Source organism: Hyposmocoma kahamanoa, unplaced genomic scaffold (genome assembly GCF_003589595.1).
Source record: "Hyposmocoma kahamanoa isolate Upper Pololo Valley unplaced genomic scaffold, ASM358959v1 215, whole genome shotgun sequence".
NCBI classification, from domain to species: Eukaryota; Metazoa; Arthropoda; class Insecta; order Lepidoptera; family Cosmopterigidae; genus Hyposmocoma; species Hyposmocoma kahamanoa.
The window spans coordinates 1,850,044-1,877,464 of record NW_020653736.1 but is presented as its reverse complement, the minus strand read 5'-3'; the positions used below and the strand labels follow the sequence as shown (position 1 = coordinate 1,877,464).

At 36.7% G+C, this 27,421-nt stretch overlaps 1 protein-coding gene across 1 annotated transcript in view; it reads left to right on the top strand.

Moving 5' to 3' along the window:
• The window catches only part of LOC113227747 (tubulin beta chain-like), a 51,018-nt gene extending 24,550 nt beyond the window's left edge, over positions 1-26,468 (top strand). The window contains exons 2-3 of the mRNA XM_026460736.1: positions 21,345-21,453; positions 24,741-26,468. Of these exons, the coding sequence (XP_026316521.1) occupies positions 21,345-21,453; positions 24,741-25,942 (1,311 nt within the window). The 3' untranslated portion in view covers positions 25,943-26,468. The remainder of the gene's footprint in view (positions 1-21,344; positions 21,454-24,740) is intronic.
• Positions 26,469-27,421: the final 953 nt, after the last annotated feature.

Sequence of the window (27,421 nt, the reverse complement as noted above, 5' to 3'; positions counted from 1 at the left end):
GACTAGTTAGTTCAAAAATACACGCACGATCATAGAATAAGAAATTATTAGAGTTCAGACGTGCAAGTTTCTTGCCCTTAATGTTTATTCAAAATCGTACATTTTAAATGCATGTTTATTCCGTAGTAGCCGAGTAGGAGAACAGTAGTTTCTCAATTAAGTTTTCACCGGTTCGAGTCTGTGTATTTTCCAGGTTGAAACCAACTTTCAAATCTACCTGCATTGAATTATTCGGGTGGACTATGTCCACATACAACAAGACAAGTCATTCATCCCCTAGTTTGGCACCCTTAGAGGTGGAATATTTTCTTACACTCTTTCTAACAAAAGAAGAATCATCAAAATCGGTTCACGAATGTCCGAGTTGTCGCGTAACATACATACGACGAATTGATAACTTCCTCCTTTTTTTGAAGTCAGGTAAAAGTGTTGAATAAACACATCTTAGCGTTCAGCGCTTTACGCATACGCGTTGCCTTTATTTTGATTTTGCATTGCGTGTATTTATTGTCAGTAATACAATACAAACAATACAAACACTACAAAACAATACAAACGCCATGAAGGCCACTTTATAGATAGTTGATTGTTGACAGCAAACAAAAAAAAAAAACTTTTTCTAGCAATCTCGATGCGATAACTGTGCACATGCTGTTTTCCGCATGTTACGATACAGTTACGAGAATAAGTGAAACAACAATTTTTTTTCGACTAATTTTGTTAGTACAACTGTTAGTCTCATGACGTGAAAATTTCATTCTGGATTATTACAGCAAACTTTACTCACCGTGGCTTTATTGAAAAGTATTCCTTCAATATGTTTGTATTCCAATGTATGGTCAGGCACAGTGAAAGTATACTTATTTTGGTGTTGCAAAGTCTATACAACCTAATTTTCCACAGACGTGTGAAAAGGTTCGTCCAGGGAAGTACTGTCACCATATCTATTTCTGGTAAGGATACTGGTGAAACTACATGCACGTGGGACTTGTCATGTGTCACAGTGACATGGTGCAGTGGCAGTGCTCTTCAAGTTTTTTTGATTTAAAGCTTTGAGTACTGGAACAGTTTTAAGTAGACATGTCGCTTACCAGTAGGTGCAGGACGTAATTCTTCCAGTCACTTGATATCATAAAGAGTTTAAATCTTACAAAAACTTGTCTATCTTCTTTTCTTCTCTGTTCAGGGAGTCTACTCCCGTTCTTCGTCCGCCATCCGTCCGAAACAATTAGGTACTGTCAAATAAATAATACTCGACAAAATTAAAACGACAAAATGCATGATGCGAATGAAGCTTCATATTTGACATTGTTTTTTGATTTAGTCGAGTATTACTTATTTGACAGCAATTGTTTCGGGCGGAGAATGCGAGCAGATCCGCAGGTAATGAGGTTAATAACCATTTAAACCGTTTACTTTCACACACATTAAAATATTTCATTAAAGAAATCTAAATAAGATTTATAGGTCTGTAGATATTGTATAAATGGATCGAATCACATTCGGTGCATTTAACAAATTGCCGAAAAAAATTTATTACGTATATAGTTCTTTTGTAACTCTAGTTCAAAATGTTTTCGCGCACTATTCACTCACGTGACCGTGAGATCTGTAAACAGCCCGAAACATTAGTTTATAAAACCAAATACACGAATTTAAATTTGAAAAAAAAAATTACATCTATCCACATCGTGAACTAAAAAATTTGGTGGCCCCTTTCTCTGTCGCACAGTCGACAAATGGAACTCCCTTCCAGCGCACGTATTCTCTCTTACGATATGGGGTCTTTCAAACGAGGCGTGAAAAGGTATCTTGTAGACATGCAGGGTGGAGGCGGCTAGGGCAGTTATTGTATCCACACTGCACTAGGTTCCTTCACGTTTGGATTCCACTTTCCATTTAACAGGTGGAGTAGTCATCTGCCTGTCACGTATAATTTTTTTTTAATCTCCAAAATATTACTTTAAGAGCGTTACTCACTGCGACTTTTAGCAGCGTGTCTAATTAAGTCGATAAAACTCTAATCTTGGATAGCAAATAACTATTTCATTGCATTCTATTTCCTTCTATGTTCATTGCACTGTAAATATTACGTGTTTGCAATAAATTGTTTAACTGTAGCTGTACTATAGCTTACTGCTTTATCAAGATAATAAAAACAATACGAAACAGCAATTTTCCTGCAATAAAATAATTTGCTGTAGTTAGTACTAATGTAGGACATTAAAAAAGTCAATATTATGAAATTTCGAGAAGCTTATTTAAACACTGCCTATACTATCTTTATTGTAAAACTTAACCCTGTTATGATATAACTTTTAAATTACGTGAAATGACGGTAGAACAAGAACGATTGCTTCTAAGTGTCGAATGATTATTATATTCGAACTCCACCAAATCATTCACTATGTCCATATCAAAATATCCCTGCGTCCTGATTTTGATTCAAACCGGAATCGATTCGATCGGGTAGTTTCGAAATCAGATGGGTTTCTGAGCGAGAAGATGAACCTGATTCCTACTATATCTTTCTAATTTGTGAGTTAAGTCAAATATTGTTCCGATTTCAAATGTCAAAAGTTTCCGATTGGCCAGGTGTGAATCGCAATTATGCGCCGCGACTTGGAAAAGACGCAGTTTCCGATCGGGAGAGGCAATCAACATTAAGCTGCTGTTCCGGTCACATATCCGATATGTCACAGACGGCTATGTGATCACGAATATCATTCGAACACGAAAATTTGTAGGTTACTAATTTGTCATTCGAATAACAGAATTAGTAATTACTAACGAGTCGAATATTGAAATGATTCGCAATCGTGTATCGCTAAGGAGAATCTTTCTACCAACTAAGCTCTCGCAAACCGAATGCTACGGCAAATAAGCCGTTCAAATCCAAAAACAAATATCTGTAACAAACGCATAGAGAAATTCGTTAGGTTTACTGACTCGATCTGTAACTCAGCCGTAGTAACCTAAAGGTTTGATATACTGCCTCTCAAGCGGAGGTCCTGGGTTCGAATCCGGGCACCTTTGAGTTTATTTGAAATTTACCATGTGCTTTTTGTTGAAGAAAAACATCGTAATGCGACCTGCACGTTGAGACCCATGCCCATCAGTGGGACTTATAAATCCGTTGCTAATGGTAGTGGAGTAATTTCACAAACGAGTGTAACAAAACATTATAATACTCGTTACAGTCAATATTATAAGTACAGTACCGGCACTCTATGATGGCCGTTTTGACAGATTACAATAGTGAAGTCAAATCTCAATTCATTATCGAAAGAAATATAACAAATGCGAGACGCATCTATAAGTTTTTAGATTTATAACTAGTATTGCAAGGGGTAGCTGATTAAAAAGTTTTAATAAAACGAAAATAAAAATGTTTACTTAATATATCGTCAATTCTAAACTGCTTTGTTTTGCATTGAGCTTTGACGCGCGTTTGCCGGAGGTAAAAGTTGTGCTGGCCAGTGATCTTATAAGTGACGAACGTATTGATTTCATTTTTTAAAATTTCAAATTCCAAAGAACAAATCCCGAGTTGTGTCGTAAAACTATACATCCATCAATTTCACTGCACGTCACTATTGACACCAATGTGCATGACATGACAGCAATTAGCTCCTTCAACGTAGTTATGAATTAATACGGAACTTGATGTGCGGACAACCGTCAAAACGGCCATCATAGCGTGCCGGTACTAAAGTAACCATATAGTAACCATAAACAAGCGATTGGACCGGTATAGGAAATGTAATTTATGACTTCATCCACACGTTTGTGGGCAGCCAAATGCATTTTCCAAAAGCATTAAAATGCAACGCCATTACAGACAGCACTTAACACAGCAAACACCATAAAGATTAAACGTAAACCCATAGCTATTGTGGGATGGGATCATATCATTATGAAACCGGCTCTTTGTTTGTCTTCGATCTTTGTTAAAAGCCGTCTTAACAAGTTGTGACTTGAAAAATCTGGAAAGTAAAAAGTTTTCTGATAAATCTTTAAAAAAATGCTTTATCCTTCTGTATTTACATTTTCGTATTTAAAAATGGGACTATTTTTTGGGATCTCAATCGTGTATGTTTGTTTTTTCAAACAAACCAACGTTTCGGGCCGTTTACACATCCCGTGGTCATGACTGTTTATTGTATTCGTAATCGTACTTATAATAATGTTCTTAAATGCACAAATAATCCCAAATTTCACTGTCTAATTTTTTTACATAATTATGCAAAGATATCAATGAACTAGCGTACTTCATGCGGTATTCCATACACACATTTCACTGTTGTGCGGTGCTTTACGTTAACTCCCCAATTATGGATAAATATAATTGGTAAACACTCAATATTATACCGAGCTCATTCCTAATAGGTATAGACTGTCGCGTCTGTCCACTACGGTACTGATACTCTTTGACAAAATTCAACACTAAAACAAAACACTGTCACTGTTGATAGTGTTTTGTTGAGAACTATTTGAAACATGTAGTTGCTGTGAATGTTCTTGTCTATACATTGAAATCTTCAAAATTATGTATATTTATTTTGACGTTATTCAAATTATCATAATTATTTTGAAATCTAGTTTTCATTAAAAGGGTCCCATATAATCGCGTTTAAATTACTATACGACATATTAAACCCATATATGCACGCCTATGTAATATTATTTAAAAAGGAACATTGTTACAACTCTCTGTCGAAGTGCATGTGAGTGCATGTATGTTATTTGTATGCCTAACGTATAGCCGGACACAGTGAAACTATACTTATTTTTAACCGACTTTAAAAAGGAGGAGGTTCTCTATTGGACTGTGTTTTTTTTTTTTGTATGTATGTTACGCGATAACTCCGGCTATATTTGTGAATCGATTTGGATGATTCTTTATTTGTTGGAAAGAGCGTACCTCAGAGGTGGTCCCATCTCCAAGGGTGGCAAACTAGGGGATGAATGACTTGAGGTGAGTTTTTTTAGTACTCTGTACTGATGCATGTTAACTTCTAAACAACCTTCACAGATAAATGAATTATAACACTAATACAATACAAATTCTCTTTACTGTACACAAGAACAATTCCATAACAACAACAAAAAAAACTAACAACAAAAGCAGATACAACAGTAAAAAGGTACAATAGTGTTTATTTTGACAAAGACAGTGTTTTTTTTTCTATTTGCGTTCAAAAATGTCATTGTCAGTAATCTATACATATTCTGCTTCTTAATATTAAGATTTATTTTCTCAAAACGGTAATACTCAAAAAAGGCAGACTATTTTGGTTATAATGTATATTTTATTTTTTCTTTAATTTTTAGTCGTCTTTTAAAAGCTTGTTTGAGCAAGAATTTAATACGTAGGTCAAGAGACACAGATGTTCGAATAAGACAGCAGCAGTAGTCTAGTGAAAGAACTGCTGCCTCTCACATCATGTCGTTTGGAGGCTCCAATTGTCCAATTTGTTTAAAATTAAAAACATTTTAATATATTAAAGAAACTATACTGTTTATTACCTGCTGTGGCATTACTTTTCTATTTCGAATAATCCCGTTCCAAAAACGAACTTCAAATCGTCCGTCAAACAAAATGGCGGACTCTCCACTTCCTTATCTTCTTTTATTTTTTAATCTCCCGTGTAAAGTGGCAGGCAACGGATTGTTTACAGTGAGCCAGTCGGCTGTTTCAACATTCACTGTTTTTGTTTGATGTTTTTAAAATAAAGCAGTGATGTGAACACGGGCGATGTTCACACTGAACAGGTTCTCATAATAATGCAATATAAATTAATATACGTACAACGTCCTTAAGACTACTAACGTGTTATTAAATTATTATGTACTTAGTGAGGTATGCAAATATAAGCTTTATATAGATGACATTTAAACGTAAATTTTTTTCATTAAAACATCAGTGTTTTGCGCAGTGAGTTTTGTTTGTAGAATGTACGTAAAAGAAATTGGTAGGTGTATTTTAATGTCTTTTTAAGTACCTACCTAATTATTCTAATTATTAATACAAAGATCAAAAAAATCCTTTGATTCGGCCGGATTGAAACCAATGTTTTAGCAAATCGTGTCAGCCGCTATGCCAACTAAGCCACGGGACGAACCAATCAATAATTATAACAAACTAGTGGAGTAATTTCACAAAAAATAATTGAATATCAATTCAATAAAAATTTGCCTAGTTATTCATTTGATTGGACAAGTTGATCACGTTTTAAATGGATTGATCGAATATGATATGCATTTTAAGCTCATCCAGTGTCCATACAGCCCAACCGTGAGTGGGTGGTCGGCGCCTGAGCAGTTTAGAGCTTGTAAAAGGCTCAAATGGTACTATACTGCCCGCCTTGTCATAACTAACGCATTTTCATTTCTGTAACTTTCTGATTTTGCTTAACAATAAATCTGACACAAAATAAAAACTAATAAACCGATTGAAGGGAGTTGTAGATCTTGTTTCACAGATCTTAGATATGTTAATAACACAATTTTGCTAAAAATATCCTTTTTTTAACCGACTTCAAAAAGAAGGAGGAGGTCATACGTTCGGCTGTATGTATGTTTTCAGATTTCGCCGTCAATTGTAGACCGTTTTTGAAAATTCTTTTTTTGTTTGAAAGGGTGCACTATCGTGGAGGTCCCATTGTCACCAAGTCAGAATCTTATGAGGAGATCCATGAAAATCGATGAAAATTCTCAAATTTTTACAGACGTACACTGACATACCGATTTCTCCATGAACTGTGGACCGATTTTGAAAATTCTCTTTTTGTTTGAAAGGGGTGGTCTCTGATGCCGACAATGCTGTTCCAGGTTCGCTTCGGCTATCACAAATTAAAAAAAAATATTTAAATAATAAAAGTCGAGTTTTCACTTGACACAATACATGTAATCAACAAATCACAGTCACCATGACAACCAGAAAAAAAGTATAAAATGTACAAAGGAGACCGCAACAGTCCCATTGTCACCAAGAAGTCAGAATTTGACCCCATGGAAATCGAAAAAAGCCAATAAGCAAACTTTTGACGATTTTTTGACGTTTTCTTTTTTCAATGAAAAAGTTACTATTATTATAATATCAAGTGATGATACGAACAAGTCGTGCGTCTGATGGTTAAGCTACACGCCTATCCATAAAAGTTGCAGTGCCACTCAGAGCTTTAAATCGCAAAGATCTGAGGGCACCCATTGACTTACAAATAAATGGACGACGGGTCTAATACAAAAACCACGAAAAAAATGTCCCAAGACAACCTATTTAAACGTAGTGACATGTAAAGGAATATGAAAAAGCTAAAACGTTGAATTTAAATTGTAATGTCATCGCAGTACTGTCTAATTTTGCTTGCTTCGCTGTCAGTCGAACAAACGAAGACTAAAGCGTGAATGACGCTCTGTATACGATTTTAACGCCCTTATAAGTTCGGACACTTTTTAGCGCGGACCCGACGTCCATATAATTGTAAGTCAATGAGGGCACCCCATAATTTCACCAGCACCCTTACCCTTCAAAACCGGATCACAGTAATGCTGACATTATTGCTTGGCGGCAGAAATAAGTTAGGTGGCGGTTGTTTCACAATTAGTTCTACTGCTAATAAAATTCTTCGATTACGTTAGCTAGTTACGATAAGTAGGGGAGTACAGCTTTGAACCTTTGTTAAGGACCTTTTAGTTCGCCTCGTCAAAGCCTTCTGTGAACAAGAGCCCGATTGCTACTTCCATTATAAAACAATTTTAGTTATTCAAAGGGGAAACCTTAACAGTCTCCTATATAGGCACGAAACCCCAGACCGGGGCACTCGAATATTTTTTTCAGTTAATAGAGTTAAAGCTGGAAAATTTCAATTACGAGTACAACTGAAACTAGATTTTTTTTTATATAATAACCTTAGAATAATAACGCATAGAAACCTAGTCCGCACACGCTAAGTGAGGCAAATTGAAGCGCGCCAAAAGGGCCTACACGAGCGGGCGGGCCTTCGGTGCTCAAGGTCAACTTGCACCGCGAACAGCTCAAGAATTTTAGCTAAAAATGACGAAATGTGCGGTAAATGAGTGTAAAAATACGTCAGACAAACATAAAATAGATACTAACATCACATTCCACAAGGAAGTAACGCGTTTCAACTTGTATTTTTATATAAATATTCACTAAAACCGAAAATTAACCTACTACTAAAACTAGCCTACATGAATTTGATTTTTGCCTCACTTGTGACAGTTCGTTTGATATGAAACTATCATTCTATGCGTTATTATTCTAAGATAATAACAGGTGACGGGACGAATAAGTTGTGCATCTGATGGTAATGGTAAGCGACACGCCTATCCATAACAGTCAAAGAGCTTTAAATCCCAAAGATCTGACGGGCACTGCCACTGCGCCCGTTACCTGAGACATAAGTTGACAAGTCCCATGTGCCTGTAATTTCGCCAGCACCCTTACTTACCCTTCAAAACCGGAACTCATAATGCTCACAATACTGCTTGACGGCAATAGGTAAGGTGGCAGTACTTCCCTAGACGAACTCTTGCACCAGGAGGAGTTCTACAGGTACTATATGGACGGACTTCGGTCAGCAGAGCCAATTTAGAAAAGACCATTCTCCAAATCGGTCCTACCGAGAATAGATCCCTAGACCTCCTCCACTGAGGTCGTCAAATATATGTCATTATATTATTATTATGTATATCTGTAGGTGAGAGACATAGAACTTTAATTTATAAATTTTTACTTCAGAGTATTTTTAAGAGACTGAAGCTTACAATTAGGCTTTTAAAATCAATCTTAGTTTCAAATAAAATAAGTAAATTGAGATAATTGTGTCATTTTTAGCGTTGTTTTTCTGAAAAAAAAAACTATATCTCATAAATACGACTATAGGGTCCATTACCTCTCACCCAGAGATATATTCTTCTATACCTATCCCTTATTTAACGTCATGTAGAGATTGGTTTTTTATCTTATAATATATTCTTTATTATAATATAAAGTAGATTTTACGAAATAATTTTTATGGCCAAATTATGAATATGAACAAGTTTTATTATGGGGATTCCTTTCATAACACGGAATAAAGAACAGATGTTATTTATATAGCTATTTTATGGGGTTTTTATTTGTTTGATTTCTTATAGCGAATATGTAAAACAAGTGCTGAAGTTTTCATTCAAAATTCCAAATTAACTACGCAAATATTCCTTCTCAATCGCCACAACATCTGTAAAAATATCAAGGAAGAAACCACTTACTATGTCTGTTATAAAGCTTATATTATAACGTAGTCGAATATAAATCATTCCTTTATATCTCTCGATAGATTCTTCGTTATTTTATTACTGACAGATGGTATCCTGCCACGAACAAGGAATCATATTAGTTTAAAGGAAGATAGAAGTTCATATCCTCGCTTTAGAATGAAAATTTAACATTTACATTGTAAATACTTTGTTTTAACTAATTTTTGGTAAGGCATTACTTGTTTTATTAGAATAATGTACCATCCAACACAGTAACGCTTCCTCATGCTCTCGAATTTTTTATGATGCCAAGCGCCGGGACGAACAAGTCGTGCGCCTGGTGGTAACCAACACGCATGTGCATAATAGTTGCACTTAAATCACAAAGACTTGAGGGACACTGCCAATGCGTCCGTCAACCTGGAACATAACTTGACAAGTGCCATGTGCCTGTAACTTCACTAGCCCCTTTATCCTTCAAAACCGGAACACAGTAATACTGACATTACTACTTGGCGGCAGAAATAGATAACTACTTCCCTGGACAAACTCTTTCACAAGAAGGTCTACTGATGCTCATGTGTGCAGTGGCAGTGTTCTATGCTCAGGTCTGTGTGATTTAAAGCCTTGAGTAACATTGCGACTACTATAGGCGTATCGCATACCACCCGGCGCGCGACATATTCAACATGTCACTCGATATCACAAAAATATGCAATTAAGTAATGCTCATATAGCTTCTTGGCGGCAGAAATAGGTGAGGTGGCAGAACTTTCCCGGACGAACGCTTTCACATGGACCTATAATGCTACTAAACAAATTACCTGTACTACTAAATATAAACGTCGGTGTCGACACGTAGTGCTAGCAAGTAGAAGTAGTCCGCAATGCCTTCATATCTTGAAAGATATCGTACTCTACGTGCTACTGAGTCGAAAATTTCGCAGTGTCTAACCTATATCATAAAAATATATTCAGTCGATGCTTTGGGACCATTGACTTACAAATAAATGGACGACGGGTCTAATACAAAAACCACGAAAAAAATGTCCCAAGACAACCTATTTAAACGTAGTGACATGTCAAGTAATATGAAAAAGCTAAAACGTTGAATTTAAATTGTAATGTCATCGCAGTACTGTCTAATTTTGCTTGCTTCGCTGTCAGTCGAACAAACGAAGACTAAAGCGTGAATGACGCTCTGTATACGATTTTAACGCCCTATAAGTTCGGACACTTTTTAGCGCGGACCCGACGTCCATATAATTGTAAGTCAATGTTTGGGACAAATTGATTAAGCAATGTCAAAATAAATGCATTTGCAATTTGGTTACTTTATCATGCTCGGATTTGATTGCGCGCTCGTAAATTTAATTGCGTTTTACTGGACGCGATCAAGTTGTATTGCAAAATTTTTGAATTTTAATAAATATTAGACAGCATCATATACGTTGCTGTGATCCCAAAGTAAGTAACTTAAGCACCTGTGTATATGGAAATCGGAAACAACGACGGTACCACACACACTCAGACCCGAGTCAATATGTGTCATTGAAATAGACACAGACTCATTACTGCTGATTCCTGAACAAAGGCCGTAGTTATTTTATTAAAATTGATGATTGCACTATAGACCAACGTGTCGTGTTACATCCTATAGTTTAAATATGGCGTCTCCCGCACTGGCCGAAAATACGCCGTCTCGATGTCAACGGCCACAGCGCGATGCAATAAGAAAAAGTTAGCGGTTCTATTTTCAAAATGCACCGGAGGCGTCTTCAAGATGGCAGCCGATGACAAAAAAGGAAATCTGAAATAACATAAAAGCAAGAAGATTTAGAATATACTTTAGTTCCAAGAATATAGTCTTTTGTTACAAGTTAAAATATGTTTCAAGATGCATAAACCCACTGTGTTTTGCAATAAAACCATACGCGAATAAAGCAACATTTGTTAACCTTAACGATGAAACTAAAGAAAAAACTGAAATAAAAACCTTAGTAGTCCAATGATTTGACCGAAAAAACCTTCCTCACGCAGATTCTTCATCTCGATGTACGTAAAAGTTTTTGGTACATGCCACTTACATTGGAACCACCGACCTCACAACTTACGTATCACGCCATGATTGTTATTTATACATATATCATAGGCGATCAAATAACAAAGCAGCGGACGTTTTCGTCTTTGAAGGCAGCTAAAAATGCTTAACGCTATTATTATTTCTACGTTCCGACAACTGTAGATAAAGTGGTCATAGTGTACAGTAACCATCAGGTCATTTTTTGCGCTAGTCGGCTCTGTCGGCGAGCCACTCTCACATTTCATGGAAGCTCCAATTATTGTACTTTCTCCTAAGGTCGTCGTGGCCGCGAAAACATCGTCTACTCGAGTTCACGCTTGAAAACTTTTGTTTTACAAACTACCAAAGTCGATACATTTTCATCGAAGTTCTGTATTGCTGAATTGGCAAATGATCATATGAAGAATACACGTGTAGGTTTAGTCGTCTCGCATATACATTTAGTCAAATTACGAAAAATACGATAGCTATAGTCCATCTGTTTAGGTACTTAACTAAATGTAAACAATCTTGAGATGTCTATTTAATGAAATATACATTTATAAAATGATTTTCCCTTACCTTCAAATACAAAATACAAATACTTAGCTTCATATGAAATTGCATGCCTATTTTTATACCTATTGATTTGTAAAACATGTGTTTCAATAAAAAGATGTATCAAGATTGTTTACATTTAGTTAAGTACCTAAACAAATGGACTATAGTGCTTGTTTTTATTCACATTTTTTGGTAGTGTATTCATTTGTATGTAGGGTCGATGGAAATGACTTTTTTTACCTAAATAACAATTCTTACACAGCTTATAACAAAGGAAATACTAAATTAGAAGAAAATCAAACCTTTAACACCTTTAGTTAATGGTAGAATATTTTTGGAGGTTGGCATAGATTTCCCTTTTGTTATGAATTGAACCTACTATAATATATATATTGTAGCCTAATTTAATGTAGAATAAATGTCAACAAACCAAAATGTATGAGTTTTCACATCAGACAGTTTAACAGCTACCATGGTTCCAATATTATATATATATATACATACGTCGCTGGCCCTTATATATGTATATAAAGGCCAGACGTTGGTTTGTTAAAATCCGGAAAAATAGTTTCATTTCCTATTTTTGTTGTTAATAATAATAATATAATTTATCGCAGAACTTGTTCATAATAGTACATTGTGTATTCGGCTTCGGGCTTTGATGACTCGAGTTTGTATTTTTTACCGCCCGTGCTACATACAATGTTTTTCATTCACATTTGCGAGGAAATACATAGAACGATAATTTATTTCTTTTAAACATTGACTTACAAATTTAAACAACGTTTTATGGATTTTGCAAAAGGCGAGCTTTTAGTTTTTTTTTAAACAGAGTGCCTTCTATACTTCCATAGATAATACAACTCTTATTAAAATGTTATAAAAGGCACAGACGCAAGCAGCCACAATATATTAGATATAAATAATTGCCAAATTCTAAAAATACTGCAGAATTTGTATTCACAAAATAAATTCAGTAAAATATAATTTTAACGTTCAAATTTTTTAAGCATAAAACTTTTTGCTTAATTTTGACGTAAAAAATCCATAAGGCGATAATGTAATGAAAAAGCCCGTGGGTATCACTAAGGGCATTACGGTCGACTTTGCCTGCATGTCATGACACCGTGAAAAACAAATTATGTATGTGTAAAATAGTTTAACTCTCCAATTTATCCATTAAAATTCATCGACTAATTTCATTAATAGAGCTTTTAAAACTCTTCTGAAAAATTGTCATTTTGCAGAAGTGGCCATATTACACGAATATATGCGCCTATCGCAATATCGGCGGGTTCCTACCCGCTTTATTACAATAAAAGACAGATTGTATAATCTGTCAACAATGAAACAAAATTAGATACTATAGGCAAGTACAAAAACTAAACAATCCAAGTTAATAACCTCTCGAAAAACAATAATGTGATAAGTTGGAACTTAAAAGGAAATAAGTAGATAACTTTGATAACCCAACGGATAACATTGCATGTAACTACGCCGACCGCTATTAAAAACTGTCCGTAATGTATTGAGCTTTACAGGAAATTACTGCCGTAAAAAAGGCATTAGATAGATAATATTCTGAGGTATAACGGTACAGAAATTCCCGTTGCTTAACTTATCGTTATTAAAGTCTAGCCAGAATTAAAACTTAGACGCCTTATTACCAAATTGGTATTGTATAGTTTTCGTTGAGTCACCGCCGCGGCGATAGATATATAGGCGGCGATACATAGACTGGCATCATGTTTTTCTAAACCTAATGAAAAATTTAAAGCTTTTTTATTTAGCACTGGCAAACCTCTTTTACTTCATCAACCTGTTCTCTCAAACCTTTTTGTTCTTCACACTACAAGCATTTTTAAGAATATTCTCGGTTTCATCTGACAAAGGTCGTGGCCGTCGTTTTGCAATGTTTCTGCTTTGTCACAAAGAAAAAGAAAGAAAGAAGAAAAAAAGAAAGAGTTCGTCCAGGGAAGTACTGCCGCCTTACCTATATGTGAGCGTTACTGCATTCCGGTTTTGAAGAGTAAAGGTGCTAGTGTAGTTACAGGCGCATGGGACTTGTAAACTTATGTCTCAAGGTGACGGGCGCAGTGGCAGTGCCCATCAGATCTTTGTGTTTTAACTGTAATGAACAGACGCGTCGCTTACTTGGAATCATAATCACTTGTATATTCTCACTTTTTTGCCGCTAAATGTGCGTGTATATGTAGTATTATGTATCTAATGTAAATACCATGACACCTGTCTTCTATTAAGGACCACGAATCTTCAATTGGTACGTTCCTGATAAACATTTGCCTACTTCACTCGCATCAGTTTCTTCATACACGCCCGATTATACTCGGGGCTTGATGACCTTAAGGATCCCCAATCAGCAGGGTGATTTTAATTGAAATCGTAATGGATCCGGTCGGGAAGCCCATCCGAGTCTCCAAATCAGATGGGTTTCCGAGCGTGAAGATGAACCTGATTCCTATTATATCTTTCTTATTTGTGAGTTGAATCGCAATTATGCGCCTCGACTCGGAAGAGACGCAGTTTCCGATTGGGAGAGGCAATCAAAATCAAGCTGCTGATCGAGATATGTACATCGAAAATTAACTCTTTCTACTTTTCCACACACATTTGCTTTTTTGTGCCGTCAATCTGGCAACATCCATTATCCATTCATACATCGGTAGCTATTTTATTTTATCGTTCATAAATGATTCATAGAATAAACTATATGCATTTTAAATAATGACCGCACGCAATAGGTCACCGAGGGGACATTGAATTCGTTATATTATCGATTCTTACTTAACCAAGGGTTGATAAACCACAAAAATAAATTGAGAGAGAAATGGGCTCAAGCAATTTTGACAAACAATTAATATATTAAAATTTTTTATTATGTTTGTGTTTAAAGGTTGATTTCAAGATTAAAATCGACGACCAATATTTTGTTAATACAGTCGAAACATTATTGTTCACTGTGTGACCTGGATGTCTGGACTGGAAGAACTGGGACACAAATTTATAAAATTGTACAAGCAAGATGCGTTGTGACTTGTGAAAGAGTTCGTCTAGCACTGCCACTGTATCCATTTCAACTGCATCCCGGTTTTCAATGGTAAGGGTGTTGGTCAAACAACAGGCACATGGGAATTGTTAACAGGACTTGTTAACCTAGGGTATACGAGAAGGGCACAATAACCTGTACGTGCGCAGGAACCTTCTAAGTTCAGGTTCTGAACCTAGATCAGCCAGTGTACAGGGTTGACACAGACCGTTGTCACTGACTTCATCCGGTTCTCAAGGGGCTAGTGCCCCTATTTTCCAGATACGTACCGGAGCTGTAGGCGCTCTCACTAGGAACTTGTTAACAGAGGCAATTCCCCTCAGGTCTTTAAAATTTAAAGCGGCTTTAAATCAGACGCTTACAGAAGCATGTCACAATAAGTGCCCTCGCCCACTGGGCCACTCGTCGCGCCCACGAAACGCGACCACCGGGGCTCATTTAAGCCTCTAGACGCGGCCACCAGTCGTCCATTTTCTTGAATTCGACGTTAGTGTTGCCAGCGTTAAACACGAGAATAGGACATGCGAATATAATAATAATAATAATAATAATAATTCATTTATTCGCTTCAAATAGGGTAGGGTACATTACACATGTTGATGGTAAAAATTAAATCAGAACTTAAACCTATTCGGCCTTCTAAAATAAAAGCATGCAAATACAATAATAAAATAATACATTGGTGGATTGAGATTCGATTTTAAAACAATAATTAGGCAACAAATTGACAAATTTACGATAATTGATTTAATTTGATATGTCAGAATCGTGTATGTCATAATTTAATAATAATAATATATATATATATTTTTTAATGATGGGAAAAATGTATGCATCAATTAATTATTCTTTATGATTCATGAATTCGTCAATAGAGTAAAACAAATGATCAAAGAGCCAAATGCGCAATTCCTTTTTAAAATTAGTCAATGGTAGAGGCTTAATGCGATCTGGTATACGATTAAAAATTTTTCCACACATTACATACGAGTTATTTAGAAAACGTTTTGTTTTGTAATATAAAAAGTAAGTAAAGTATAATTAATGGGAATATATTTAAAATAATAATACGGGTCAAAACGCGCTACAAGCAGCTAAATATTTGTTTCTTGCTAAATCCAAATTTTTGTCCACTCTCCACTCCCGCAGCTTGTGGTTCGGACACTCGAATGCTTGGTTTGCGCTAACGCCATACAAAATGTATGAAAAATCTTGTTCGTAATTTGTGGTCGCGTTTAGTAGCCCAATGGGCGGGTGTGCTAAGTGAACTAAAAATTACTGGAGACACGCGGCTACCGCGCCACTGCGCAGTAATCAATAAACGCCTGATTTGAAGCTCTGAGTGGCAGTGCATCTGTTATATGTAGACTCGTCCGTAACGTCATTTTCTACCATCACTTTTATATAAAAAAAAACGACCTTAAAACTTCGTGTAAAGTGCGCGAACCCGGTTTCATCCCACAGTTTGCCACCCTTAGAGGTGGAATATTTTCTTCAAATTTAAATGGGACCAACACTGAGGTACCTTCTTTCCAATAAAAAAAGAATAATCGAAATCGGTTCACAAATAGAGTAATCGCGTAGCTTACACCAATAAAAGTACAGTCGAATTAAGACTCCTTCTTTTTTTGAAATCGGTTAAAATAAGTACAATTAACTGGTTGTAACGATCAAACGCAATTCTGAAGCCGTAATTTCCGCCAGATGGTAGCGTAAAATAGTATTTTCTGCGTACGCGAACGTTTAAATCCAAACAATTATATTAATACAAAACCAAACTGTATATTGTTTGTTTATGACCAATGAACCATTCGTAACGTCAATCTTACTCAATCGTGATTTAATCTGAAACTATTGTTATTCAATTGAATCAATCAGCATTGTTGTGAAGAAGTCGATAAGATAAAACACCAATGTATTTTAAGAACCGACGTTAACTCCTAAGTTTGTATTTAACCAAAGACGAGCAGCCGAAAATCGCACACAGGATACAGGCGAAGCTCGTCGCTGAGGAGCTTTCAGTTAACCTCGTTAACCTACACACCTTAAACAGTACACCTTACCTATTTCTACCGCCAAGCAGTAATGTGAGCCTTACAGCGTTCCTGTTTTAGAGGGTGGTGCTGGTCAAATTATAGGCACTTGGGACTTGTCAATTTATGTCTCAGTGTGACGAACGCAGTGACTGTGCCCCTGAGTTCTTTGCGATTTAAACATCTGATTGGCATTGCAGCTGCTATGGACAAATGCGCGGCTTTCTCGTCCTGTCACTTGTTATCATAAAAAAAGACAATGTCGAAGACTACTTGATGGTTCTGGGTTCCGTCCCTAACCAATAACAAATTGAATTAGTACCAATTTAGGAAATGAGCTTTTCTTAATGGTTTCCTGTCGTTACTTTCTGTGTAGTATTCTCGGAATTCATTTCATTATGCTGGTACTCATAGAGTGTCGAATTCCCTAGTACGACTAGGTAACTGGTATAATAGTCTAGCACATAAAAAACTTCGCTTCCCATACAAAATGATAACAGGTTTCAAACCCCACAAAATATTGACCCAATTTTTGCACTCTTTACCATAGGAATGCTTTGTTAGCAGGTTTGGATATAGTTAAAAATAACCAGTATAAGCTTACTAGTGGCAACGTTGTTTAGTGTAACCAGGAATAGAACACATAATCAGGGAAACCCGATAACGCCTGTTGGACGGCCGGTAACACGACACGACTACAAGGAAATGACTCTATCGATTGTCTAGACTAGCACGCAATTTGACCGTCATTCTAGGTAACGCAGTCTTTAAGGCGTTGAGTTTATTAGGAAACAAAGTTCTAATAAAGAAGTGAAGACAACCACCGTCTACATCTACTAAAAAGCCCTATTCATTGGCGAACTTAATATCCTTGGTTTTATTATACAACATGTGATGGATGATATGTCTAAGGTGCTTCTGTCTCATGAAAGTCAAAAATTTCACGAACTACACGAAAGAAATTATGTAGGGACAGGTGGGTGTCAGAAGAACACCGAGAGAAGAGCGACTAGAAACCTTAGGTAACTCAAGCAAAAGTTTAATAATACAGTTTCTCAGTTGATAAAACAGGCAAACAAATTAGTTTGAACTATTTTGAAGAGATGTCGCTACGATGCTCCAAATTAAAAATGCGGAAAAAACAAATTTGAGAATTGTGAAATCTTGAGAAAACGACGTGTAACATTACCTTTATAAGAAATACAATGTACTGTTCTTCTTACTCCATCTTTTGGAGAAAGAAAAGAAATTGCACGTTTTCGGCAAATACATCCTAAACATTGAATTTAAAGCTGATAAACATAGACAAGTAAAGTAGGTGTACTTCAAAATTCTTATAAGACGTTATCTGTCCTTATCAAAATAAAGTAGGTTCTACATCATCTGACTATACAGGGTAATTTTTGAAATACTAACAACCTTGTAGGACTATATTACAAATATCCTTGTTTTTACGTGTGGAAATCCACATGGATATCTCTCTGCTGCGAGGGCAACAGAGAGATTATGTCGGACTCCTATCGACTAAAACCCCACGGTGTTCCGTCCCTGTACCTTTTGCCGGAACTATGGGGACGCTTTCCCAATCTTCCGCGGTCCCGACGGCACTGGCCTTCCTTCCCGTTGGGGTGGAGCTAGAGAAACACCACCCCATTCATCACTTACAGGGGCACGCAGGAACACCGGGGCCTATACATATTACCAACATCCTGGTCCAACATCACATCGTAAACAACAATTTTTCTTCCGCAACACTTTTTAGATATATTTGGTAATAAGATAGCAAGTTCAAACGTGCAAGGGTCCTCTTCGACGACTCTCGAGTTTTGCACTGAGTTATCATCGTTTATAGTCTGTCTTTTTTGAAGACGGAGTGCGCTTGCGAGCAGCTGGTGATTCCAGTCGATAAATATTCTATCGACTGAGTATTGGTCACGCTTATGGAATAAATAGCTGAACTTGTTCCATTTGATCATCCTCGACCCATTATTCATCCAATTATTGAGCACGAGTTCATTTAAATTGTCAATTTTTGTAAGTTCATACATACATTTAGAAGTATGTTTATGAAAAATACAAAGAGGAGGCATATTTTGAACTTGTTAATATATTATATATAAATAAAAAATTATTTTGACTACTATAGTACAATAAATCTCGAAATAAGAATAAAGAAGGCAATAACTCAATTAGAACGGCGTAACATTCACAATTTAGTAATTTTTGGCAAAATTTTCTTTCACGATCTATCGATAAAACTATCGACGACAACTACATAACTATTTAAAATTTTATGAAACTGTCTACCCTACAAATGTCATGTTGCTCAGTTTTCAAAAAAGACAGACTATAGAGTGGTCTATTTAAATATGTTTATTTTTGTATGAAACTGAAATATGACAAATCGTTAAAAATCGTGCAGCAAAAGTTGTTGTTTATGGTGTTAGTAATATACTCCTGCAAGGTTGTTAGTATTTTACAAACAACCCTTGCTTACCGAAATTTTGTAACTACTATATTAAGCTTAAAAAGTGATCGACTAATTCTGTTAGCAGAATCTTCAAAAGTCTCCTGAAAAGTCGTAATTTTGCAGAAGTGGCCTTGTTACACCAAGGCTGCGACTTGTAAATCATGTTGTCGAGCATGTTTGCGAACATGGCTAATGAAAGTGGTCTCTTAACCTTTGCGTGCTCGCGCCAAATTGAATGTAACAATTCATAATTGTAATGACTGACTTGAATTTAAGGATACTGAACTTTTATGCATCTTCATCATTATCCCATTACACGTCCCACTGCTTGAGGATTCTCTTTAAAAAAAACCGGGATCGTTTTCGCAAAGGACTTGGAGGTTTCTGGAATAGTTTCTTTGCGTTGTGCAGTGCCATTTAAAAAAAACCCTCTGTATATTTAGCGTTAATTAACAATTAGCACTTTCGTGGCATATCTTCTTATAAAAGTGGTACCAATTGAAAACCAGCTTTATAGCAGGCGAGCTATGACATTTGCTGAGTTGGATACTTTTCAGCTTATAATTGTAATCATTAATTTGTTTTGTTTTTTATAAGTCTTAATAAGCTGAATAAACATTTCCTTAATTTCTTTCTTTTTTCTCATGGTTTAGGCCAATGTGGATTGGCGAATTCACTCGCTTTCCAAGTGCTACGAACCCTTTTTCAAAGCGCAAGTTTCATCGTGATGTTTTTAATGAAGTTAGCGAGAGGTAGTAACTTCTGAATTGAGAAGCTACCTTTTCCCACTGTGTTATAACTTATTCTACATAAAGTTTTAATCTGTAGCTGCCTCAAGCATAGACAGCATGATCATAGAACCATTGTTTGTGTGAGTGTTTTTGTCTTTTCTGTTGTGTTTGTGTACATGTACTAGCATTAGTATTTGAGTGTGGCCGTTACTACACCAAATGGGTCCATGTTATCTTAATAAAGAAATTTTATTACATTATCAATTCTCTATTCTCTGACAACAAAAATAGATAATTCCGAACGAGGTTTTTTTTCTTAAACCAGGCTCATCAAATATTTCCCTAGCGACATATTCAGCGAAACAAACGAACACAAAGCCATCATCTGTCAGTCTGCGTCCAGCTGGCTCGACATATACAGTAAGCAGATACATTGAATCTATGACCAAAAATGCAGCCAAGAAGTTTAGCATCCTTTCCAAGGTGAGGCGTTACTTCACATCGGGACAGTTACTTCAGCTGTACCAAAAACAAGACCGGTATGGTATGGAGTACTGCTGCCACTTATGGGATGGCTCTGCTAAATACCAACTGGCCACCTTGGATTCAATAGACAAGCGTGCCAAGAGGCTTATACGTGACTTGGAATTAGTAGACGCTAAACTGCAGAGCCTTGAAAACCGCCGTAGAGTTACCTGTTTATCGGTATTCTACAGGATATATCACGAAGAGTGTGCGAAGGAATTGCATAATTTGATTCCGCCTTCCCATCTCCATCATCGGGGGACGACACGTGGGCTGGGGTTCCACCCCTATGTTGTGGATATTCCCAGGATTAGCACGAAGCGATTCGCTTCCACATTTATATGGCAAGCTGCTGCGGACTTGTTTCCCGAACGCTATAACTTGGACCTTTTCAAGGCGAGAGTGAATGTTCATTATTTAGGTGTCCATGCTACTTCATCGACCTCGTCGTCACTTTCCATCAGATGAGATAGAGGTTAAATGCGCACTTATTTTTATTAAAAATAAAAAATAAGCGTCAAAAAACTTAGAGGATGGAAAAAAATAAGGTCAAAAAGGTTACAACAAAATTTCTATGGAGACCTGTTAGTGTCAAGTATTCTGACGTTCTGTTTTCTGTCTGTTTCAGTTCTGGGAGATAATATCTGAAGAGCACGGCATCGACAAGACTGGCGCGTACCACGGCACTAGTGACTTGCAACTCGAACGCATCTCCGTCTACTACAATGAGGCCTCTGGTAAGAATCAATTCCGTTCACAAAAATACTCGGAACTCGCTTGGGAAGCTACCACGTCCCTTTCTATTTAGGTCTTAAAAGAAATCTGCCTGATAGAAGGGTAGGGTACAGAGGCACAAGAGACTTACCTGGTAGAGCTCCTTGTGAAGAGTTCGTCCAGGAAATTACTGTCATCTTACCTATTTCTGCCCCCAAGTAGATCTTCGCGATTTAAAGCTTTGTGTATTCCAAATGTCTAAGATAGATGCCATCCTTAGTATTTCAAATGGATAAGACCTTGAATAAACGGTGTTTCTTTTTCCGAAATCAATTTATAAAGCAGGAATTTATAAATACGTACCACTAGAGACAACTAGAGACTGGACGCGACGAGCAGGCAATTTGCCTAAGTACTAGATCTAGTTTAATCACGTACCACGGAGGTCATTGCCCTCGCGACAGCTCGTTGTTACCGACGCCCTGTCGGTAATAGCTCGTGTCGGTAATTGGACAATTACAGTTCATTTAAAAAAGGAAGGATTATTGTCCAAATTTTCGTGGATCTGTGTGACCTTACAATGACATCCGAGTCAATCTACTTTATGGAGATGTGGGCCTATTCCCACCACTATTCGCCGCGGACCGGCGAATTTGACGGGAAATCGGCACTCTGACTAGGTGTTCACATTAAGCCGGGTCTCGCAAAAAAAAAACCGGAGACTTTAGTCGAATTCAGACCGCTGCGCACGATAGACGACGAAATTGCGGTGGTTAAAACCAACCACCAGCCTGTGAATAACAAAAACGGAAAATAATAATGTGCTAGACAACTACACCAATTGCCTGAAAACAGCCTGCAATATTTGTATATACATATAGGCAGTAACTTTAGGATAAAGCGACGAAACGTCAAATGAAGTGCCACAGGGATCATCCTAGTTTGTATTTAGTATAACAAAGGTCTTTGAAATACTAGATGGTTATAAACCACGTGGCTACAACAGCAATTCGCATGTTGTAGCCCCATCTAACATTTCGACGACAAATCTTCGGCTGAGTCTCTGCCACGGTCGGCCACGCTTCGTCGCCTGCTAACTGTGGATACGGTACTGTTATACCTGCCAATGCAAAGTCGACTCATTTTAATATGACTTTGGCTTAAAGTTTGTAAGTCAGTATTTTTTTGTTATGCAAGCGGACAATCTGCCAGATGTTAATCACAGCTGTCTGTGTCCATTCAGGCCAGAAAGATCTTGAGTCTCCTGTGCTTGTAATTATCCTGGATCTCATTATCCTTCAATCCGGATAACAGATGTCATTTTGTAGTTTGTCTTGATGGTCGTCTTCACAAAGTCGCAATGGCCAAACAATTTAATTTTCAACAAATATTAACAGTAATTGATTACTTATGAGTCGGTACAACCTCAAATAACTTTGGGTGATTCCGCATGACGGTGAAAATGTCGAATCAATCACTATGGAAAAAATATATAGTAAAATTGAGGGTATACACTGAATATACGGTGTAAAAACACCATTCCAACGTTACCGAAAAAAAATTCTGAAATAAAGCCAGTGTCCATGCCCCTCGACCCAAGCAAAATGAACCGTATTAATACGTGAAAAATTTGAATACCAAAAATGTTTAATTAATTACAGACTTACAATAATAACGCACAGAAACCTAGTCCGCACACGCTAAGTGAGGCAAATTGAAGTGCGCCAAAAGGGCCTGCACGAGCGGGCGGGCCTTCAGTGCTCAAGGTCAACTTGCACCGCGAACAGATTAAGAATTTTAGCTAAAAATTACGAAATGTGCGGTAAATGAGTGTAAAAATACGCCAGACAAACATAAAATAGATACTAACATCACATTCCACAAGGAAGTAACGCGTTTCCACTTGTATTTTTATATAAATATTCACTAAAACCGAAAATTAACGTACTACTAAAACTAGCCTACATGAATTTGATTTTTGCCTCACTTGTGACAGTTCGTTTGATATGAAACTATCGTTCTATGCGTTATTATTTTAAGTATACGGTATAAAAACACCATTCCAACAACGTTACCAAAAAAAAAAATTCTGAAATAAACCCAGTGTCCATGCCCCTCGACCCAAGCAAACTGAACCGTATTAATACGTGAAAAATTTGAATACCAAAAATGTTTAATTAATTACAGATTAATTTAAAAATAACTCATTAGTCACCGTTTTAAACAGATATAAAGTACTTATTTGAAACTAAACAAGTAAGGGCGCGTTCCCACTATGTCGTGACGACAGATTGTCGTGCAGTTTACAGTGTCGTGGCTTGTATATTTAAATGAAGTAGTTCACATATAGCACGACACGATTAAATGTCGTTCACGATTTTTTATCGTTACAACGACAAACTGTCGTCACAGTGGGAACAGCTAGTCACGACAGTCGTTCAACGATAAAAAATCGTCCACGACAGATAGTCGTGATATGGGAACAGGCTAGACACGGCAGTCGTCCAATGATAATAAAACGTGACGATATAGTGGGAACGCGCCCTTAAAAATTGTTTGATAAGAAACGACCGTTATTCACCTCTATGAACTTTTAGTTGTAGATATTTTTTTCTATAAATAACGGCACCTACAAAAAGTCATTACGCATAAATGTGAAACATTATTTGTAAATAAAATATTATTATTTTTCTGCTTATAATCGTAAATCATTGATGATCAAACCATTTATATGTCCCACTGTTGTTTAACGTTTCTTTAGTTTATTTCATTATTTTTACCCTAACGCTATTAAATTTCATCAATTTCGATTCATTTTTACAATTATCAAGTTCTTAATAGTCAGGTTTTTTAATAATAATTAATTCATTGTTATTATTATTATTATTTATGTTAGGGTTTATTCTAATTATTTTCTAATTTAATTTGAATCAACATGATTATGTGTATTTTTGAAAATAAGTCAATATTTTGAAACTATTTTTTCTAATATTAATCGCATTTATTTGTTTTTTCAAAAAAAATGTTTCATTTCTTCTGTGTAACAATGGCGAAAACCTTAGAACTCGATATTATATATTTTTTTCTACTTTATTGTTGTATTCAATTCGTGTCGTGGTTGTCAAAGTAAATAAATAAAACGGTGGCAAAGATCTGGACGCGCAGTCATCTTATATGAAATCGACATATTTCATTAGATTGTAAACATTAACCGTCGAATATCGATCGTACCACACTCATCCTCCCAAACTCTATATCCCATCCATACTTATTGAAATTCCAAAATTTCACATTTGTTTCTTGTCAACAGTTGCGACGGCCGAGAACGGCGGAAAGTATGTACCCCGCGCGATCCTTGTCGACCTCGAACCAGGCACCATGGACGCGGTACGCTCCGGTGCTTACGGGCAACTCTTCCGGCCAGACAACTTCGTGTTCGGGCAGTCGGGTGCGGGTAACAACTGGGCCAAGGGTCACTACACCGAGGGAGCCGAACTAGTCGACGCCGTCCTTGATGTAGTCCGTAAAGAGTGCGAAAACTGCGACTGTCTCCAAGGTTTTCAACTCACGCACTCTTTAGGCGGCGGTACAGGCTCCGGCATGGGTACCCTCCTCATTTCAAAAATCAGAGAAGAGTACCCTGATCGTATTATGAACACGTATTCCGTCGTTCCTTCACCTAAAGTCTCCGACACTGTGGTAGAACCTTACAATGCAGTGCTCTCTATCCATCAGCTAGTCGAAAATACCGATGAAACTTATTGTATTGACAACGAGGCTCTCTATGACATCTGCTATAGAACACTCAAAGTTCCTAACCCGTCTTACCGCGATCTCAACCACCTGGTATCACTGACGATGTCCGGAGTCACAACGTGCCTTAGGTTCCCTGGCCAATTGAATGCTGATCTCCGTAAGCTAGCTGTGAATATGGTTCCGTTCCCGCGTCTTCACTTCTTTATGCCGGGTTTCGCTCCGCTAACATCCCGTGGTAGCCAGCAGTACAGAGCTTTGTCAGTTCCTGAGTTGACACAACAGATGTTCGACGCTAAAAACATGATGGCGGCGTGCGACCCTCGCCACGGTCGCTACCTGACCGTCGCCGCAATCTTCCGCGGTCGCATGTCCATGAAGGAAGTGGACGAGCAGATGTTATCTATTCAGAACAAGAACAGTAGCTTCTTCGTTGAATGGATCCCGAACAATGTAAAGACAGCGGTTTGCGATATTCCTCCTCAAGGTCTGAAGATGTCGTCCACCTTTATAGGTAATACCACGGCGATTCAGGAGCTGTTCAAACGCATCTCAGAACAGTTCACCGCTATGTTCAGGCGCAAGGCTTTCTTGCATTGGTACACTGGCGAGGGCATGGATGAGATGGAGTTCAGCGAGGCGGAGAGCAATGTCAACGACCTGGTGTCGGAGTACCAGCAGTACCAGGAAGCTTCGGCTGAAGAGGATACAGAATTTGATCAGGAGGATATGGAGGAGCTTCAAGATGACCAGAACTAGACTGATGGTTGTTTAATATATACGTTCATGAACCTTCATATTGTCTGATATATAGAGATTGGTATGCCAGGGAAACGACCAGGCCGTTCACATAACAAAAAAATACATAGAAAAAGTATTTTTAATCTCTACAATCCAATACACGAACAGCTAGTTGGATAATTGTTTCTATGGAAAATATCATTTCAATTTGTAATGCAATGTATCAGTTACTGAATAAAAACATAATCTTAATTGAAATATCAGATTACGTCGAAGTTTCCTTTATCGAATATTACTAAAGATCGTTTTGCATTATAAGCATGTCGAAGCCGTGTGAAGGTTTTTTAAGTGCATGAAAGTCGTTTTTAAAAGTATTATGGTAAGAGCTGTAAGCTTTGCGCCTTTGCCGTATTGCCGTATTTCTAAACAGAAAATCATCGTTAACATTCAAATATATTATTATATGAAGAGGCTGTATGGCTACCTAAATAAATGGGAGACAACTCATAAAAAAAATTTTAGTAAAACTTGACAGCTCTTACGAAACGTATTCTATACATGTGTTTTAATAATTGAATAAATTTTTGTAATTTTCTTTAACCAAAAACGTATGCAACGACAGATGCTATTACAGCGTACCAATTTGTGCATTTCTTAGTTGTAAGTTATTAATCTTGTATGCTTTTTGAAATATATTATATATAATTTAATTGATAATTTATAATTAAATGTTTAAAAACAACATTTTCGTTTTCATTGGTGTGTGGCGATGACAAATTCTAAAATCTTTGTCTAGGTAAGTAAGCATCGCATTTTTACTTGCGGCCTCTACACTACGCATATGCTTCGTCGCAGAGACCGTTTTACATTATGTACCGTTCATTATAAAAGTGAATTATGTCCTTGCAATAAAATTTTTAAATAATGAGCTTTTAGCAAATTAATGTTTAATAATTTTCGTTCTCGGAGTAAACTAGTAATGCCATCTATGGGATGTTAGTGCAATTATTGGAGTTGCTTAACTTTTATAATGAAAGTTATGACTAAAATGTGATACATTTGAGCAAAAAATCTGTTTTCAAATATGAACCTACTCCACTTATATAATGGACTCGTATGTTACTGTTGGCATATGAATCTGGTGGCGCATGGATCGTAAATTGATGGAAGACATTCAATGTATTGAGTTTGAATGAGCATAAGTTCTGAAATTGCATTTGACAGTGGCACAATCTAAATATTAAAGTAAATGAAATTTAAATAATTTATTTAATTTTAAATAAAAATCTACTAATAAAAGTATACCGATGTTTTTTTTGTTTTTCACTGTTATCAAAAATCCGTCTTTTACGTTTTATTATGTATGTACCTACGTAGGTACATGCACCTCCATCTTTTTATTTCGATTTAGACGTTTGTAGAAGCCTGCAGTGGCGCGACAGCCGTACGTCTGTAGTAGCGCTTCAGTAATTTTTAGTTCACAATTTTTTTTATAAT